General features: G+C 44.5%; 1 protein-coding gene across 1 annotated transcript in view; it reads left to right on the top strand.

The window, feature by feature from the left end:
* suco (SUN domain containing ossification factor) overlaps nucleotides 1-18,580 on the top strand; it is a gene marked incomplete at both ends in the record, with an annotated part of 36,729 nt that overhangs the window by 11,182 nt on the left and 6,967 nt on the right. The window contains 14 exons of the mRNA XM_079220842.1: nucleotides 3,838-3,958; nucleotides 5,625-5,726; nucleotides 6,131-6,444; nucleotides 7,076-7,216; nucleotides 7,581-7,784; nucleotides 9,390-9,490; nucleotides 9,834-9,961; nucleotides 11,202-11,269; nucleotides 11,365-11,472; nucleotides 11,812-11,917; nucleotides 13,331-13,351; nucleotides 13,606-13,661; nucleotides 15,753-15,844; nucleotides 16,300-16,365. Coding sequence (XP_079076968.1) covers nucleotides 3,838-3,958; nucleotides 5,625-5,726; nucleotides 6,131-6,444; nucleotides 7,076-7,216; nucleotides 7,581-7,784; nucleotides 9,390-9,490; nucleotides 9,834-9,961; nucleotides 11,202-11,269; nucleotides 11,365-11,472; nucleotides 11,812-11,917; nucleotides 13,331-13,351; nucleotides 13,606-13,661; nucleotides 15,753-15,844; nucleotides 16,300-16,365 — 1,628 coding nt within the window. The remainder of the gene's footprint in view (nucleotides 1-3,837; nucleotides 3,959-5,624; nucleotides 5,727-6,130; nucleotides 6,445-7,075; nucleotides 7,217-7,580; nucleotides 7,785-9,389; nucleotides 9,491-9,833; nucleotides 9,962-11,201; nucleotides 11,270-11,364; nucleotides 11,473-11,811; nucleotides 11,918-13,330; nucleotides 13,352-13,605; nucleotides 13,662-15,752; nucleotides 15,845-16,299; nucleotides 16,366-18,580) is intronic.

Raw genomic sequence — 18,580 nt, forward strand, 5'->3', positions numbered from 1 at the left:
AACGTTATCATGATGTGTTCAAATGTCATTTATGTCTTCTTGTAAAATGTAGGTTTTTTTGGGAGAAACTTGAATTTTCTTTTCACCGCAACTGTAGAATAGAATTGTGACCAGTTTACTTTTATTTATTTTTTTAACACACTGGTTTCTCAGTATCGGCCGATGCGCAAGTTCAGGTATCGTCATCGGGGAGGATGCAACATCTACTACTTATTGATATTTGTGTGATGCACATAATGTGCCCAACCCTCGCGGGTTCACACGACACCACAAAACGGCAGTTTCAATAAATGAACGGTTACTTCACCGCTTAAACAAAACGTTCTGCCTTTTCTCCACAGAACATCTGCTACAAAAAGTTTTCATCCAGCCAAAAAGAAATGAACCAAAATGGAAGTCCCTTTTCCTAAACAGTGCACCCCTTATGCCCTCGGGGACGAGGCGGTAAAACTAAACGAACATGACTAAAACGATTGAGCCGTTTGCAGCCAGAGAGGAGTTAAAAACCTGAAAGGCTCCCTTAAACCCCCCCAGGTGCTTCTGCAGCGGGACAGGAAGCGGTGCTGGAGAGCGGGAACGAGGAGGCGTGTCTGAGGGCTGCTGACTCATTAGTCCGGCCTCCGGCTCTTCCTCGTTAGCTCGGCATTGACCCACTACTGGAATGCTTTAAGTACAGTATATGGCTCTCTTGAGCTTTTATGTTTCCGGTGGGTTTTGTGCATTTTTGTTCTCCGTTTGTGGGTCAAACAAACGCCCCCCCACCCCGCCTTCCACTGTTGCATAACCGTTTCAATTATAAAGTAGGTCACGGTGCCCTCCTCCCTAAAGCAGCCCTCTTCTTCACCTGGTTTCTCCTCTTCGCTTCCATCTGTTGAAGGAATGTCGACACTCAGGTCTTTCTATTCATTCATGGAGATGACGCTGTGTGTGTGTGTGTGTGTGTGTGTGTGTGTGTGTGTGTGGCGTTCCCACTTGTTTCGCAGTGTGGGCTTGGTTTTGTAAATACGGAGGCCTTTGCAGCTTCCAGTTTAAACATTGGTTCAGTGACTCGGGGTTATTTGCAGCTGACGCCATCACGGAAGTTTACACATTGATTGTTGACTGTGCGACGTGTTGAACCTGCACTGCTCTGTTTGTATTTGCACAAGCAAACGTCCTTATCCGGGAGATTAAAAGCCCACTTTTTTTCATAAGTGATAAGCAAACTTTGGGAACATAAACAGATTGGTAATGAAAGAATTCCATTACGTCAGTTTTGACTATTCCACATTGATTACAGTAATACATTTAGGAAGATATGTAACAACTTAGTAATAATTTAGTGAATTATATGCAGAGTTACAGTAAAGCCTTCCAGGTCCTTATCTGAAACTAGACTGTGAAACAGCCAAGGTTTGTTTCAGTGACTATGCTGCAACAAAAAGGCCTTGATGCATGAAATATGCACATCAACACTTTGCACACAACATAATATGTTTAAATCGACGTATCATGCAAACGTTCCACACTGACGATGCTTTCCTGTAAGCAACTTACAGCGGCAACGCTTTGACCGAAGAGGGATGAAATCCTGTGTGTGTGTGTGTGTGGATGAAATGCAGTTCAAACTAAATTAAATGATCTGACAATTCAGAATGACTCATTGTGGATACAATACAACATTGTTTTCTGTGTATGGAGGATTCCACACTTTAATCTGTATGTCTGGAGATCTTCATCATACATCCTCTGACGATGCTTTTTTTAAATTTATTTATTTTTGTACTTCTTGGGCCGTCTGTGTTCCGCTTTCTTTCAGTTCCTTCCATGTTGTCCTTTACATCGTGCTGGCATGTCCTCTTTACAGCCGTCTGTTGCGTAGCTTTATTTGTGGGACATTTCCTCGCTGTGCATCCGTGGGCGCGTCGAGGTCGAGGTCGAGGGCGGACATTCGAAACGCAGCACAACATAGTTCAAAGCCATGGATCCAAGTTTAGCCTGGAGCCTATATAAGCATGTGGCTCATATTTACTCCATAGCATCCCATCACCGCTCAGCTCTTGAGGCCCCTGCCCCCGCTAGCCCGGGAGCCCTTTTTGGGAATGTGTATATTGAGAGGTACATTAACGGAGACCCAAGACGACGACGACAGGGAATGCCATGTTCTGGTGTCGGAGTTGGAAGTGACATTTTGCGCCGATGGTCAGATAAATCCATCATGGGATATCAATTTTGTATGTCCAGTAATGGGTCAAAACTCTTGTCTAAAATCAACTTACAAGAGCCATATCTCGTCTGATGCGTCTGCAGCTCAGATCCTTCACAAATGAAGTCTCAGATGGAGAAGCCTCCTCCTTGTGATCTTTTTAATTTTTTTGGACTGTGCTGTCCGCTGCTCTTCCCCGTCCTCGTGACAGCCGGGCTGACGGGGCGCTAACGCGACCGTCCATGTGCGCCGCCCAGCTCCTGACATTGATATTTGACCGCTGAAGGCCGGCGCTCCAGTTTCAGGAATCACATGTTTCTCTTTGTATCTGAGCTCTGCGTCTTTGGGCCTCTCCGTCGTCACGTCGAGTGTTGAAAAATGCTCCCGAGTTCGTCGCTGCCTTCTGGGTTTAAACAATTTAAATGAAGCCGGCAGCTGACCTTCTTGTTCAGGTTCCAGGAAATAATGCGTAGATATCGTTTGTGGGGAAAACCCTGTTGGCGTCACAGCGGACATGTTCAGACAGACCTCATGCGCTACATTCTTCTCCTGATTTCAACTCCACTGACATCACAACCAGCTCCCCTCTGCTTAGTTCTTACAGCTTCTTGTCCTTTTACATTCCTATTAATTCTTTCTTATCTATCGACATACGCCGATGCGTTAAAGAGCACGTAGTCCCGTATTGAAAAGAGGCCTTTGAACGTAGCCGTGCACAAATATGGAAGCTGACGTGAAACAGTGAGTTGTGTTGAAATGAACTCATTCTTTCAAACCTTTTTTTATTCACGCCTCTAAAGTCGTTGAGGTTTCTCTCGACTACGCAGTTAAACAAATTACAATAGAGACTTCTAGCGCACACTAACTCAAACGTCTCGAAAATCTGATTGTTTTTCCTGTAAACTTCTTAATTAAATGAGAACATTTTATTTTCTTTTCAGTTGTCAAGTATTTAATTCACACAACTATGTTTTTATTTCATGTAGCTTCATGAATTACCAGGAAACGTGCTAGATCGGGATTTATATCTACATCAAGATATGGAATTACCTACATTGTGATGGAATATTTTTGCCCTATATTGCAGGTCCATGTGTTTGGTGCACAACATCTTAAGTCAGCTTTTCCAAGTTCACAATAAAATTGCGCGACTTGAAATGTAAAAGGCACTCGGCAGAGCGGGTCCTGTGGGTCCTGTGTTGCACAGGGGGCTGAATGTCCAATGAGGTAAAGATACAGGTGCTTTGTGCAACACCTGAAAGAGTTGCAGCAACATCCTGGTTCCTGTTGAGCCTCAGGTGCAGAAAGGAACAAGGGAGTGGAATGAAGGAGGAAGAGATGATTCAAAGAATGCTGTTTGCTTTGAGCAGCTTGTAAGAATACTTTTGGGTTCATCTCTCCCTTCCTTTGTGTTTTTCCTCATGCACTCAGAGTATTTTTTTTTGCCTGTGTCCAAAGAGTTGTTGTTGTCGTCCCTCGAGGGAAGGAACACCTCAGCGTTCTTTAAGTTCAAAGGCACCCACAGCTTCCAAAAAAAAGATATTAGCTTGTTTAGCTTCTAATATTCGTTTCACGCCCGTTACCGTGATGTGGAAATGTGGGCGCGGGGGTTTTAACGGTGTCCCTTTTCTCTTTCCCTTCCTCTGTTCCAGGTACCCCAGTCAAAATGTGTGTTGTTCAGAGCAGAGCTCGTCTGGCCCCGGTCGACCCGCGGGGGACGGAAACCCAGAGGTCCGGCAGCCGGAGCCGGAGCAGGACTCCACGCCACACGAGGTCTGTGCACGCTTTCTGCAAACGCTTCATGCGACGTCACGGCTATAATAAAGGCCGCTGTGACGTATTTCTATATTGGAAATTCAGGATGCGACGCGTTAAGATGCACCAAGATTTGTTGTGCAGTCTAAACGTCGACGGGACGGTTCACACCTCCTGTGTGGTTAACGTTGTGGGACGGAGGGGCATTACATCATTCTTTGTTGTTGTTCTTTACCTTTTTTACGACTGATAATCTCGTGGGATCGTACGCGCGTCAGGGTCGCTCGTAAAGAGGGAACCCGACCGCACAGAACGTCCAGATTAGTTTCCCTGTTAATAAAAACGAAATACTGAGAAAGCTGAGAAAGCGGCCCCCTGTCCACGTTGTCGGGACCACAGGCTTCTCTGTAACGAGTCAGAGACTTGGGGTCAGAGGTCAGAGTATACAAAGTTACGCAATCTCTATTTTTTTTATCTTGTATTTTTCCCACTTTATTGTGTGTTGCAATGTCCATACTGCCATATTATTTAGTATGCCCGAAAAAATGTATTATGTACATACATAGCAGGTCATGTAGTGCTGTATAGTTTATTTCTTTCTAAATATTAGTGCTTATTATTACATCTGATTTCTATACAGTGTCTTTATGCTATGGTTTTAATATTTATGCATATTTTATTATTTATTTATTTATTTAATATATGTATATTGTTTACTATTTTACCCTGATCATGTATTCAGTTTAGTTTTTATATATTTATTTATTAACTTATTTTGGTGTGTGTTAGTCTTTTCATCTCTATATTTTCATCTTCTTTATGCAAATCATTTGATTGGTTTGAGAGTTGCTAGGAGACTGAAACTTGATTAATTTAAATGCAGTTTAACAGAAATACCAGGATGCTCTACGACTTTTCTGGAAATTCTGATCCACAACTCTGCTGCAGATGCATGTGGAGGGTCAAAGTTCAAGGTGTCATGTCATGATGAAACATCCCAGTTGAAGGCGTACGGCTCACTTACTTTTTTAAATGCTGCAGTGGGGAATAAAAGTAAAAAGTGGAAGAGTTGTTTGAGGTAGACTGTTGCTGACTCAGCTCTTATGAATGGACCCTCAGCATTGTCTGTGTATCTATACGTGTGTGTGTTTGCGGTAATATCCGCAAGAGCGTCAGAATGAATGATAATTTGGGGAAGTGAGTGTGTTTCTATGTGTGTGTGTGTGTGTGTGTGTGTGTGTGTGTGTGTGTGTGTGTGTGTGTGTGTGTGTGTGTGTGTGTGTGTGTGTGTGTGTGTGTGTGTGTGTGTGTGTGTGTGTGTGTGTGTGTGTGTGTGTGTGTGTGTGAGAGAGAGAGAGCCCAGAAGAAGGGGACTCATTGTTGACGGTCCAGCAGTAAACAGGCGTTCAACAGGCTGGCAGTCTGTCGGACTGTTATAACACAGCCTTTTGTTGGGCAACAAAAGGCTTCTTCACAACCTAAGATACAAGGAGGTTTTGCATTTGACATTTTCACCCCCCAAAAAAATAATTTAATGGAGATTTAAAAAAAATTTAAAATAAATAAACATAAGCCATGAATAACGTCTTGTAAAGGGTTTAAATCGTCAACCGGTGACTCTGCTTCATTTTAACCCTTTAAATATATAATAATATAACTGCTTGTGTGTTTGTTTTCTCTCTAGGTGTTGGAAGAAAGGACGACACACACATCATATGATATGGGACTGGAGACAGAGAGAACGGCACTAGAGAAGCTCGCGACACACAATGTGCACCAAGAACAGGTGATGTCTCACAGCTACCGGTTATTAAACGTCTCAAAGCTGCTGCAGGCCCGGAAAATACTTATAAATGAGCCTTTAAAATAGGCTTCAGAACCAAGAGGGTGAACATGTTTAAATAAGGGAAGCAAGAGATTAGTGAATTTTAAATAAAATCCCCAAAGTTCAATAAAAGTCATGTAAATGTGGTTAAAAGTCATGGAAAAGTCCTTGCATATTTGTTTTCTTCATTACTGCATACTTGTAGGGAAGTTTATTGTAATAACTACGGTAGTCACGGCTGCTGCATTTTAGTTGTATCCACTACTCCCAAAAATAAATATATATTGAATATACATTGGATGCTAGTAATGCTCACAACGCATGGTACTGGTGTTTGACGGTGTTTTTCTGTTTCCTCTCACCAGACTGTGAATCCTCGGGACGCCGAGTCGGAAGAGACCAAGCCCGACCCGGAGCCCGAGACGGTACCGGATGCCTCTGAGCCAGAACCCCCCCCAGCCGCCCAGGCCGAAGCGGACCCGCGGCCTGCGGACGCACAGCACCCCGACCAGGACGTCCCAGAGTCCTCCACTCCAGAAGCGCTTCCAGCACCGGGCCAGGTGTCCGCGGACGCCCCGGCAGAGACCGGCAGCGGCGCCCCGGACTCGAACCCGAACCCGGCCCCAGATGAAGCCGACGACACACCTACCTCACCGAGCGCCGGCCTGACCCACACAGGGTGAGCGCCCGTTCCCGTCCTCACGCCAGAGAGCTTTTCCTCTGGCGCTAGAAGTTGGCTCTAACCACAGAGGCGTCCCATTGGAAAACTGAAATTATAATCTGAGCTGGTTAAGAAAACACACGTTCCTCTTATGGTGGTTAAAGCCAACTTCAACCATTGCACATTTATTGTTTTCGTTGGTTCTTTTTGTTTGTATTCTATTTTATTTAACTACTGTTAATGACTGAAAGAGAAGCTCAAAGGAGAGTCGGTCAGACGGCCTGGATATGTCAAAGTGGCCAGCTTAAAAAAAACACGTGGAACTGATCACTTCCAGTGACAATGGAGTGGACTTTGTAACGTGGAGAATCACCAGAGTGGACGTGGAACTTTGACCCCGCTCGGTCTGAATGTGGTTGAACCTTCACGAAGACTATTTTCCATCCAGTGGCAACTTCTTGCATTCAACTCCTTCCTCAAGGCAACATCGGGACATTTAAAGACGCGCGCGCACCAGCGAGTTCCCTTCCATCCCTCTTTTGTCCCCTCTTTTTCTCCCCTCTCTCTCCCGTCCTCCTCCCCTCTCTCTCCCGTCCTCCTCCCCGGTGCGAGGAGGTGGTGTAAACGCCATGTCCTTTCTTTCCCTCAGTGCGGCGCGGGTTGCCAGTGCAGGAGATGAACTCCCAGTAGGCAACTTTATCTTTGCCGAGCGCTCTGTTGCACAGTGCGGGGTCGTTCCCCCCAAACTGGCAACCTGTGAAAACTCCCCTTTTGGCGGGCCTCTCTTCAGGTGAGTTTTCTAAACCTCGTGGAAGCCAATCAAAGTGCAGAGACAGGTAATCCAGGTACAAGCTACAAACCTCTCTGCTGTGCGCAACCGTCCACCGCTGGCCTTGCTCTCCAACTTACTGCTGCTTTTTTATTTTATTTCCTGTTTCCACCGTTCTGCCTGCTCACAACCAAGGTCAATTCTGTCAAATAAATGGATTTTAAATGGATTTTTTGTGTGTTTTTAATTAGTTTCGCGGAGTGCATACTTTTGTTCTCATCCCCTCTTTGTCCTTATTCTTCCTCCTCCTCCTCCTCCTCCTCTCGCTCATTGCCATCTCTTCCCATCCTCCTCCCTCTCCGCCTCATCGGCCCTGTGTCTGCAGTGTGGACGAGGCCGGCACGGAGGACCAGCGGTCGGACCAGAGCCAGAGTTCTGGTCCTGAAGCAGAGGTCCAGCCTACTCCAGAACACGTGGACCAGGAACAACAACAACAACAGAAGCTGGTGGATGGGCTGTCTGATTTGGACCAGGAGAGCAACACTTCTCAACACCACCAAGAGCAGCAGGTCGGCAATATTTCTCACATGTATTATTGCAATATTTAATATTCAAAACCCAACGCAGAACAATGTGGAGGTCTACATGGACGCAGGTCTTCTAATGAGTCCCAGGGTGGTTTTAATGTTTCATGCTGTGGATCTTTTCCTGACACTGCTGCAGGATATCATGAACATTTAATATTTAACATTTAAAATGTCACAGCTGTCGGCTTCCTGGGCTTCTTTTTTATTGAACAAGGCACAGTCCACATGGTAAAATATACTTAATATTATTACTAGGGATGGGCATCGTTTGGAGTTTTTCCGATACCGGTGCTAAAAGGATACTTTTAAACAATACCGGTGCCTGAACCGATACTTTTCTTCAAATTGAACAATATATTAACTGTTTAAAGTATACTATAAATAAATAAATACATACAAAACACTTGACTTCAAACTACAGCTTCAAACCTTTTAACTTCAAACTATAAACAATATACAGCACTGAATAATCAGTTATGAGCACTCATGAATATATAACTTTAAAGCATTTTATAATGACTCAAAGGGTCAAGTATCACACTTCATAATTGCTGGTCACTCACTGGCTTGTTTTACAAGGTACTATAATTTTTAAATATTTTTGTAATGATTTATATTGTAAATATAAATGAGTGGTCATTGTTGGCCTAAAGTGAAAATAAATCATTGAATCCGCAAAGCATTGCAAAATATATTTTGACTTCACATAAAGCAAACAATTACCACTTTGAGTAACTTGTAATTGCATTATAATACATTATAAACTGTGATTGTTATGCATTGTGCATTTATTATGTAATGCACTAATAGTATTTTGATGCATGGCCCTATAATTCATAATAAAATGTTTGTTTTAAAGCATTATGAAGAGGTAGAAAGGGTTATTTGAGTTCATGTCATACTCCCAACTGCTGGCTGGATTTACAATGAAAGCTATAAATATTCATCCTGCACAGCTGTTCCAGCAAAGGGCAGCATTTGAATGTTTCAAGAAGCAAACGCTGAGTCAACTTGCTGCTTTCAGGGTCGGCTGTTTCTTCACGGTTGAAGGATAATCAAAAAGGCAAAAGGCGAGGATATCCGGGGGGAAGTTACTTATTTTCTGGGAATTAAGTGTGTTGCGTTTCGGTAAATTCTACATTTTCTTCGCTGATTTCTGGAGCCAAGATCTGGCCGCTAAATCCATAAGTGACTCCCGACAAACGCTCTGTGGCGTTTACATAACAGGCCGTCTAGGTGGGTGGATTCTTGGGCTCAGACTGGCTCGCGAGGTCCAAAAGGGTGCTCGTATAATCCATCAAAATATTATTACCAGCTCAGTGCATCTCAAAGCCTTGGAGGCCAGGGGCGAGCTAACTATTGTGTGTGTGTGTGTTAGAGGCTGGAGGTCATAGCATGCAAGTTCATGGCGTGGATTCTTAGCAATATTAGATTAATTTACAATTTGCTGTACTTTGTAAATTGTCAAGACATCAGCATATTTATGACATTCGGTGATTGTAGTTTTAGTGATGGGTACAGTTGAACTATCTTTATGAGCCTACAGTGTGTGTGTGTCTGTGTGTGACGCACCCGTCTGTGTGTGTTGTTCAGGCCGGACCGGGCAGCACCGCCGCCAGGGAGCCCGATCCCTCGGTGCCCGGCAAAGAAGACATCCCCACCTTCGACGAGTGGAAGAAACAAGTCATGGAGGTGGAGAAGGAGAAAAGTGAGTTATTAAAACGCGCATTTAGACACACAGCTTCTGTGAGTGGTTTTCCAGAGGCAAGCTGAGCGAGCCTGGTGACGCCGAGCTCGCTTTGTGCACCGCCGTCTCCTCTGCAGACAAAGGGAGGCCTCTGCATGCCCGTTTCAATCTCCATCTTATTGCTTCTTTTTGCATTGTCGTCTCTTTGGCTTCCTTCCTCGTGCTCTGATCTCCCTCTCTCTCTCCTGCCATGTGCGGTGTGCTCATGCGTGTTGCGTAACCCTCCCGACTTGTTTCCTCTCGGGCTACCGCTCCTTCTTTTCTCCAGCGTCCGTCCCTAAAATGTACCGCTCCCTCTGCACAGGTCAGTCTCTCCTTACCTCGACCAGCGGCAGCCCCCATCCGGTGAAGAAGGTCCTGAAAAACTTCAAGAATAACTACGCCTCCGTGGAGTGTGGCGCCAAGATCCTCTCTGCCAACAACGAGGCCAAGGTGAGGCGCGCAGCGAAGGACACACACTGTCACCTTCTAATCAGAGGGTGGAGGAAACCGAAGAGTAACTTCAGTGTTTTTCAACCTTCACCATGTCTTAAGTGTCTAATAGTCAGGGTTCTTACGCTCATGGAAAACCTGGAAAAGTCATGGAATTTTAAAATGGTTATTTCCAGGCCTGGAAAAGTCCTTGAAAAAAAAAAAAAGTCCCAAAAGTGTTGTAAAAGTCATGTAAATGTGTTATATTCATGTGTTCATTTACGCTGAGTTTGAAATAATTAATATGCTTTTAAAAGAAAGACGCTCAAAATATAAGCAGGCATACATACAGGCATCTATATAAATGTTTATTCTTTTAATCAAACTATTGTCTCATTCATTTGTCTCATTTAAGGTTTACTGTATGCTTTGTGTTCTCATTGTTAGTTTAAATACTACATTTACCCACTTTTTACTGTTTACACCCAGATTTCACTAAATGTTTGTTGGCAATTTGGCTAAAAGTCATGAAAGTCATGGAAAAGTCATTGAAATGTGGATAAAAGTCATTGAAAAGTAATTTTCTCTTTTTTTTTAATTTTTTTTTTTATATATACACCGAGATTTCACAAAGTGTTTGGTCATGGAAATTTGGTTTAAAGTCATGGAAATCCATCAGTCAAAATGTGTATGAACCCTGTAATAGGACAACAATTTCTGGAATTGGTCCAGTTTTAAGGGAGAGTGCTGCAGCCCACAGACTGGAAACGGGCTGCGATGTAGTCACATATATATGTAGTCACTTCTCTAAAGTGCTTGTGGTTGTGGCTCAGATTGTTCTCATAAATGTCTGATAGCATTATGGAAAGAACCCGATCGAGAAAAGCCCTTTTTTTCCCCTCCTATGCCTTGTCCTCGATCTGATCCGGTGTTTGTGTCATGTGACGTGTTGCTGACTTATTGTATGAAGGCAGCGGTGGAAACGTCAACACTGGAACGTTTTGTGTCCCCATCAGTCACTGTGACACGAACATGTGGGAACATTTGGTTCCAGGTTGAAAAACAAAGTTAAGACTTAAAGCTTCACCCGGAACGGTTGTTTTATAGTCTTTCATCATCATAATAATAATCTCTGAAATGAGAAACTTGTGGTGACGACAACGATGCTGATGGATGCTAATAAACTATTTCCCCTTGTGAGATTAATAAAGTATCTACAGTATATCTAATTTGCTCTCTTGTTCCTCTGTCTTGTATTCAGAGCACTTCAGCTATTCTCATGGAGAATATGGACCTTTACATGCTAAATCCTTGCAGCAACAAAATCTGGTACACACACACACACACACACACACACTCTACTGGTGCACATTGTATCTCTTCAAGCGTCCTCTTTCCCTAAACTTTCTGTTTCCTCCGTGCAGGTTTGTGATCGAGCTCTGTGAGCCGATTCAAGTCAAGCAGCTGGACATCGCTAACTTTGAGCTCTTCTCATCGACGCCTAAAGACTTCCTGGTTTCCATCAGCGACAGGTAAACGCACACGGATCAACTTCAAAGGGACTGGCGCGTTCTCCTCTGATAGAGGCGTGACGAACGGAAAGCCGTGTGCAGCTCTGAATCAAATCTCGCTTCAGATGAGGAAAAAAAACACGTATAAAGGGAAAATTCTAAACCTTTTTTACGTGGATATCCAATCAGCATCTGATGGTAAATGTAATAGATTCCTTACTGAATACGCCGTGCTATATTTCCCCAGAAATCTTGAGTTCACAGCTGCTGAATCTTTAGTTCTTTCCGCATCCAGCGCTGTCCCATTGTGTGGTGAAGTACCCTGCAGCTCCTCTCACGGCCCCTTTGTTCCTCCTGCAGATACCCGACCAACAAGTGGGTAAAGCTCGGTACCTTTCATGGCCGGGATGAGCGGATCGTCCAGAGCTTCCCGCTGGACGAGCAGCTTTACGCCAAATATGTGAAGGTACTGCCTCTTCCTCCTGCTGTAACGGTACATGTGCGTCTCGAGGAGCTCCTGGTTGACTTCATATACATGGGTTGAAGCTGTATTTAAAGCTCAGAGGACCTTCTCGTGACTTCATGGTCGCCTCCTCCCTCCACCGGATGAGCATTCGGGACTCTGTCATGGACACACGCCCTCAGTCATTCACAGAGCTTCACTTGTAACAACTGAAGGGCAGAGACGCCGTACCATTGGGCTGATTTTACTTTTATTTGAGATTTGGGTGTCGCAACTTTTCGGGTCGAGTTGACCTGAAATCTGTTGACAAATTCTGCCGACAGTCTGGAAATTGAGTCATTGGCGTGTGACGTTAAAGGATTACAATTGTTTGTATTCTTCTCATTTCACTCACGTTAACATATGGAGGCCTCGAGAGCCAAGTGGGGAAACTAAATACTCATCAGCCATCTTTGTTATGGGTGTAAAAATAGTTTTATCTCCTGTGTTTTTGCTGGCAAAACTTTTTTTATTTTGTATTATCCTAAATTACTTTTGAAGGTAGGTTGAGTTTTAATGTCTCCAAACACACGGTACATGTTTTGTGTTTGCAGGTTATGTGAATTAAAACTCACTGGAAGAACACATGGACACTTTAGTCCTGTTTGAAACGTCCACCAAACGCACTGTGATGCACTTCAGCCCCTTGTGGCCGAAGTTAGTATTACAATAACAAATGCAACAAAAATAAATGTTTTAACGGTGTGTGTGTCTTGGCGCCACAATGGTTGGCAATGGTTGTCTCTCTCTACACGAGCCCTGAGATAAACCGGCCACCTGTCCAGGTGAACCCGGCCTTCTTCCAGTGTCAGCTGGGCTCAGCTAAATAGGAGAAGCGGTTCGGGTGATGGAATGGAGACTTTTAAGCGTTTGACTTTTAGCATCTCTGCGTCGACGGCGTCGCTTCATAACAGCAGCTGTGCTCCTCTCACTTCCCCTGAAGTCTATTCGCTGTGTAGACTTGTTATCAGCTCATCACTGCTCCCGATCATTATCTTTTTATTTATTTATTATATATGTGGTGGGTGTGATGTGCTCCGTTATAAAATAATTGTGTTTTTTTTTTTTTTATGTTTTTCCTGATCCAAGTGGCTGGGAATGTCTCATTGTCCGTCTGTCCCTCTGTCTTGCTTGTGATTTTTTTTTTTTTTTTTTTTATATATTTATTTTTCCACCTGCTTGTTAGAAACCTCTTTCTAGTGCGTTCCCTGTTTTCAGATCACAGATCCAGCGTGTACCGGCGGTGTGTTTTTGTCATCAGAAAGCCGGACTTGTAACCAAATGCTTGACGTGCTTTGCAGCTTAAATCAGTCTTTGCTGATTTTTCTTTCTCTCTGTTTTCTTTCTCTCTCTTCGCCTGTCTTCCTCTCGCATCAGATGTTCATCAAGTACATAAAGGTTAGCACTCTTCTCTCTGTCGGAGGTTGTGGCGGTGTAAACGCTGTAGTGGGTGAGCTTGTGGCAGAGCATCCTCTTTAATGCATGTTTTATTAAACAAGTAGAACATGCACATAAACCACATCCTCAACGCTTGGCAAGTTTCACGTATTTGGTGGATTATGGGTTTATAGAGTGGGCACATATTAATACACGTGTTGGCATTGGTACCGCTGTGGGTGATATATTTATCACTTTATCCATTTTCCCAACAGGTTGAACTCCTCTCCCACTTTGGATCAGAGCACTTCTGTCCCCTCAGTCTCATCAGGTAAGAGAGTAAAAGGCTCTTCCATCTTCCTTTCCATCCCTTGGCTTTTCCGCCATTAAAGGACCAGCGTTTAGGGTCTTGGTGGCGTCCGGCGGTGAGCTAGCAGACACCCAGCTGAATACCTTTCTTTGTGAAGGAGCGCCCACGCTGCCTCTTCAGCGAGGCTTGGTTTGTCCGCTCTGGGCTCCCGTAGGAACACAGACGTCTCTGTGGAGCAGACGAGCGGCAAGACGTCTTTTGAACGGGAAGCCGGCCGATCGGCGCTCCAATGAGCGGCGCAGTCCTCTACTGTGTCTCTCTTTCTCTCTCTCTTTTTCTCTGTCTCTCTCTCTGTGTCTCTTTCTCTCTTTTTCTCTGTCTCTCTCTCTGTGTCTCTTTCTCTCTTTTTCTCTGTCTCTCTCTCTGTGTCTCTTTCTCTCTTTTTCTCTGTCTCTCTCTCTGTGTCTCTTTCTCTCTCTCTTTTTCTCTGTCTCTCTTTCTCTCTCTCTTTTTCTCTGTCTCTCTCTCTGTGTCTCTTTCTCTCTTTTTCTCTGTCTCTCTCTCTGTGTCTCTTTCTCTCTCTCTTTTTCTCTGTCTCTCTTTCTCTCTCTCTTTTTCTCTGTCTCTCTCTCTGTGTCTCTTTCTCTCTCTCTTTTTCTCTGTCTCTCTCTCTGTCTCTGTCTCTTTCTCTCTCTCTTTTTCTCTGTCTCTCTCTCTGTGTCTCTGTCTCTTTCTCTCTCTCTTTTTCTCTGTATCTTTCTCTCTCTGTCAGTCTGTCTCTCTCTTTCTGTCTGTCTCTCTGTCTCTCTCTCCTTTTCTGTCTCTGTTTCTCTCCTTTTCTGTCTCTCTTTCTGTCTCTGTCTATCTGTCTCTCTCTCCTTTTCTGTCTCTCTCCTTTTCTGTCTCTGTCTCTCTTTCTGTCTCTGTCTCTGTCTCTCTCCTTTTCTGTCTCTCCTTTTCTGTCTCTCTCTCCTTTTCTGTCTCTGTCTCTCCTTTTGTCTCTCTCTCTCTGTCTCTCTCCTTTTTTGTCTCTCTCTCTCTGTCTCTCTCCTTTTCTGTCTCTCTCTTTCTGTCTCTCTCTCCTTTTCTGTCTCTGTCTATCTTTCTCTCTCTCCTTTTCTGTCTCTGTCTCCTTTTCTATCTATCTCTCCTTTTGTCTCTCTCTCTCTGTCTCTCTCCTTTTTTGTCTCTCTCTCTCTGTCTCTCTCCTTTTCTGTCTCTCTCCTTTTCTGTCTCTCTCCTTTTCTGTCTCTCTCCTTTTCTGTCTCTCTTTCTGTCTCTGTCTATCTTTCTCTCTCTCCTTTTCTCTCTCGTCTATCTTTCTCTCTTCTTTTCTGTCTCTCTCTCTCTTTCTGTCTCTGTATATCTTTCTCTCTCGCCTTTTCTGTCTCTCTTTCTGTCTCTGTCTATCTTTTTCTCTCCTTTTCTGTCTCTCTCTCCTTTTCTGTCTCTATCTCTCTCTCTTTCTGTCTATCTCTCTGTTTTTTCTCTCTCTATCATATTATTGCCGTTAGCTGGTTCCCAGCTGGTCACGCTTGACCGCTTTATGTTAGCTTTGCCTCTCATAGTGTGATCAAAGCTTTATTTCAGGTTATCCACCAAGAAATAATGATGCATATTATATTCCGTTTCCCCTTCAAATCCTCCAGACTGGTCCTTTAAAATCATACACATCCTCGTACACATTTCAAGCCCGTGCAGTAAAGGTTCCCCTGCAGCTCACATGACGGTTCCTGTCTGTTCTTGTTCTGTAAATAGAAACAGTGGAGAACAGGACATGTAATGCATCTGTCATACCCACAAGTCATTTGACTCAGATGTTACTGGTGAAAACATGTCCTGCGCACAATGACTCAGTTCACATAATTCCAGGAACTACGATGCAACGTTTCATCACTATTCGATTATTCAGCCGATCACGTGATCGCGCTGCTAGCGGTTGTTTGCTCAAGCCCAGAATTCGGGCATTGAACTTGTCAATATGTTTCACCCGTTCACTCACAGCTGCAGAGAGGAGCGTGCACCGACACGTAGGGGTCATCGAGGGCGTGTTCTCTTTGTGTAACGCTGTGTGTGTGTGTGTGTGTGTGTGTGTGTGTCTTCTCCCTGCAGGGTGTTTGGTACCAGCATGGTGGAAGAGTACGAGGAGATCGCAGACTCCCAGTACCCTTCAGAGAGACTGGAGTACTTGGATGAAGACTATGGTATGATGATGGGGACCTGTTCAGTCTTTTATGGGAATTGTTAAAGGATATTATATATATATATATATATATATATATATATATATATATATATATATATATATATATATATATATATATATATATATATATATATATATATATATATATATATATATATATATATATATATTAATTACATTACGCAGCCTCCCTTGGCAGAGCAATACACACACTCTGCAAGTTACTACCAAGCACCCTGAGAAAAGAGTCGACGTACATTCTTGCTCTCCAACTTACTCACCAAGTAACTTGTGCTGAAGTTAACTATTAATGCCAGCTGGCTTTTTCCAGAGTTCCCTTTATCGACTTCTTGTGATGTTTTAAAAAAATACCACGAAAGCACAAAAACTCTACTGTTGAATGTTATTGTGTATTTTGCTAGATATAACATGCAGTATGTCCTCTTTCTCCAGATTATCCACCTGGCTACCAGCCGTTGGAGGACAAGTCCTCTAAAAACCTGCTTGGCTCAGCGACCAGTATGTGCACACAATATGCACACACACACATACAATATGCACACAATATGCACACACGCACACAATATGCACACACACACATACAATATGCACACACGCACACAATATGCACACACGCACACAATATACACACACACACGCACACAATATGCACACACACACACACACACAATATACACACACACACACAACATGCACACACACACACACACACACAACATGCACACGCACGCACACAACATGCACACGCACGCACACAACATGCACACGCACGCACACAACATGCACACGCACGCACACAACATGCACGCACACAACATGCACGCACACGCACGCACACAACATGCACGCACACGCATGCACACAACATGCACACGCACGCACACAACATGCACACACACGCACGCACACAACATGCACGCACACGCATGCACACAACATGCACACGCACGCACACAACATGCACGCACACGCACGCACACAACATGCACGCACACGCATGCACACAACATGCACACGCACGCACACAACATGCACACACACGCACGCACACAACATGCACACACACGCACGCACACAATATGCACACACACGCACGCACACAATATGCACACACACGCACGCATACAATATGCACACACACGCACGCACACAATATGCACACACACGCACGCACACAATATGCACACAATATGCACGCACGCACACAATATGCACGCACGCACACAATATGCACGCACGCACACAATATGCACGCACGCACACAATATGCACGCACACGCACGCACACAATATGCACGCACGCACACAATATGCACGCACACGCACGCACACAATATGCACGCACGCACACAATATGCACGCACACGCACGCACACAACATGCACGCACACGCATGCACACAACATGCACACGCACGCACACAACATGCACACACACGCACGCACACAACATGCACACACACGCACGCACACAACATGCACGCACACGCATGCACACAACATGCACACGCACGCACACAACATGCACGCACACGCACGCACACAACATGCACGCACACGCATGCACACAACATGCACACGCACGCACACAACATGCACACACACGCACGCACACAACATGCACACACACGCACGCACACAACATGCACACACACGCACGCACACAACATGCACACACACGCACGCACACAATATGCACACACACGCACGCACACAATATGCACACACACGCACGCACACAATATGCACACAATATGCACGCACGCACACAATATGCACGCACGCACACAATATGCACGCACGCACACAATATGCACGCACGCACACAATATGCACGCACACGCACGCACACAATATGCACGCACGCACACAATATGCACGCACACGCACGCACACAATATGCACGCACGCACACAATATGCACGCACGCACACAATATGCACACACACGCACGCACACAATATGCACGCACGCACACAATATGCACGCACGCACACAATATGTACGCACGCACGCACACAATATGCACGCACACACACACACACACAATATGCACACACACACACACACACACACAATATGCACACACACACACACACAATATGCACACACACACACACAATATGCACACACACACACAATATACACACACACACACACAATATGCACACACACACACACACACACACACACACACACAATATACACACACACACACAACATGCACACACACTATCACTTTATCACCATAACCAATCCTCAAGATTAAAGGGAAGCCGGGACTTTTTCTGCTTCTAGACTTTCACTCTGAAAGTCTAGAAGGGGACGCTTCCTCATTCTGTTGCAGTGTGGCTGCAGTGTGTAGTTTGGGGACTCCCACACTTTAAAATGTCAACTAAAATAACCCGTTGAATCTCATTCATGGCCCTCATGATGTTCAGGCTCCATACAGTCATCAGTGCTGCTACCCGAGAAGTTAAATATGGACTGATTCCCTGAAGTTGTCCTTACTTCCTCGGTATCACACATACGCATAATTACATTTATTTATTTATATATATAAATAAAAATAAATCTCCATGCAAACACACTGGTGCCCCTCTGTCTCCTGATTTAGCAGTGGGAGGACTGGTGCACCGCTATGCACAAACCCCCAGGGCTCAAACCATTTAAAAACCACGAAAAAGCAGCAGCCGAACACATGATGTCTTTCT

Source organism: Taurulus bubalis (assembly GCF_910589615.1).
Source record: "Taurulus bubalis genome assembly, chromosome: 7".
In the NCBI taxonomy this organism is placed as follows: domain Eukaryota; kingdom Metazoa; phylum Chordata; class Actinopteri; order Perciformes; family Cottidae; genus Taurulus; species Taurulus bubalis.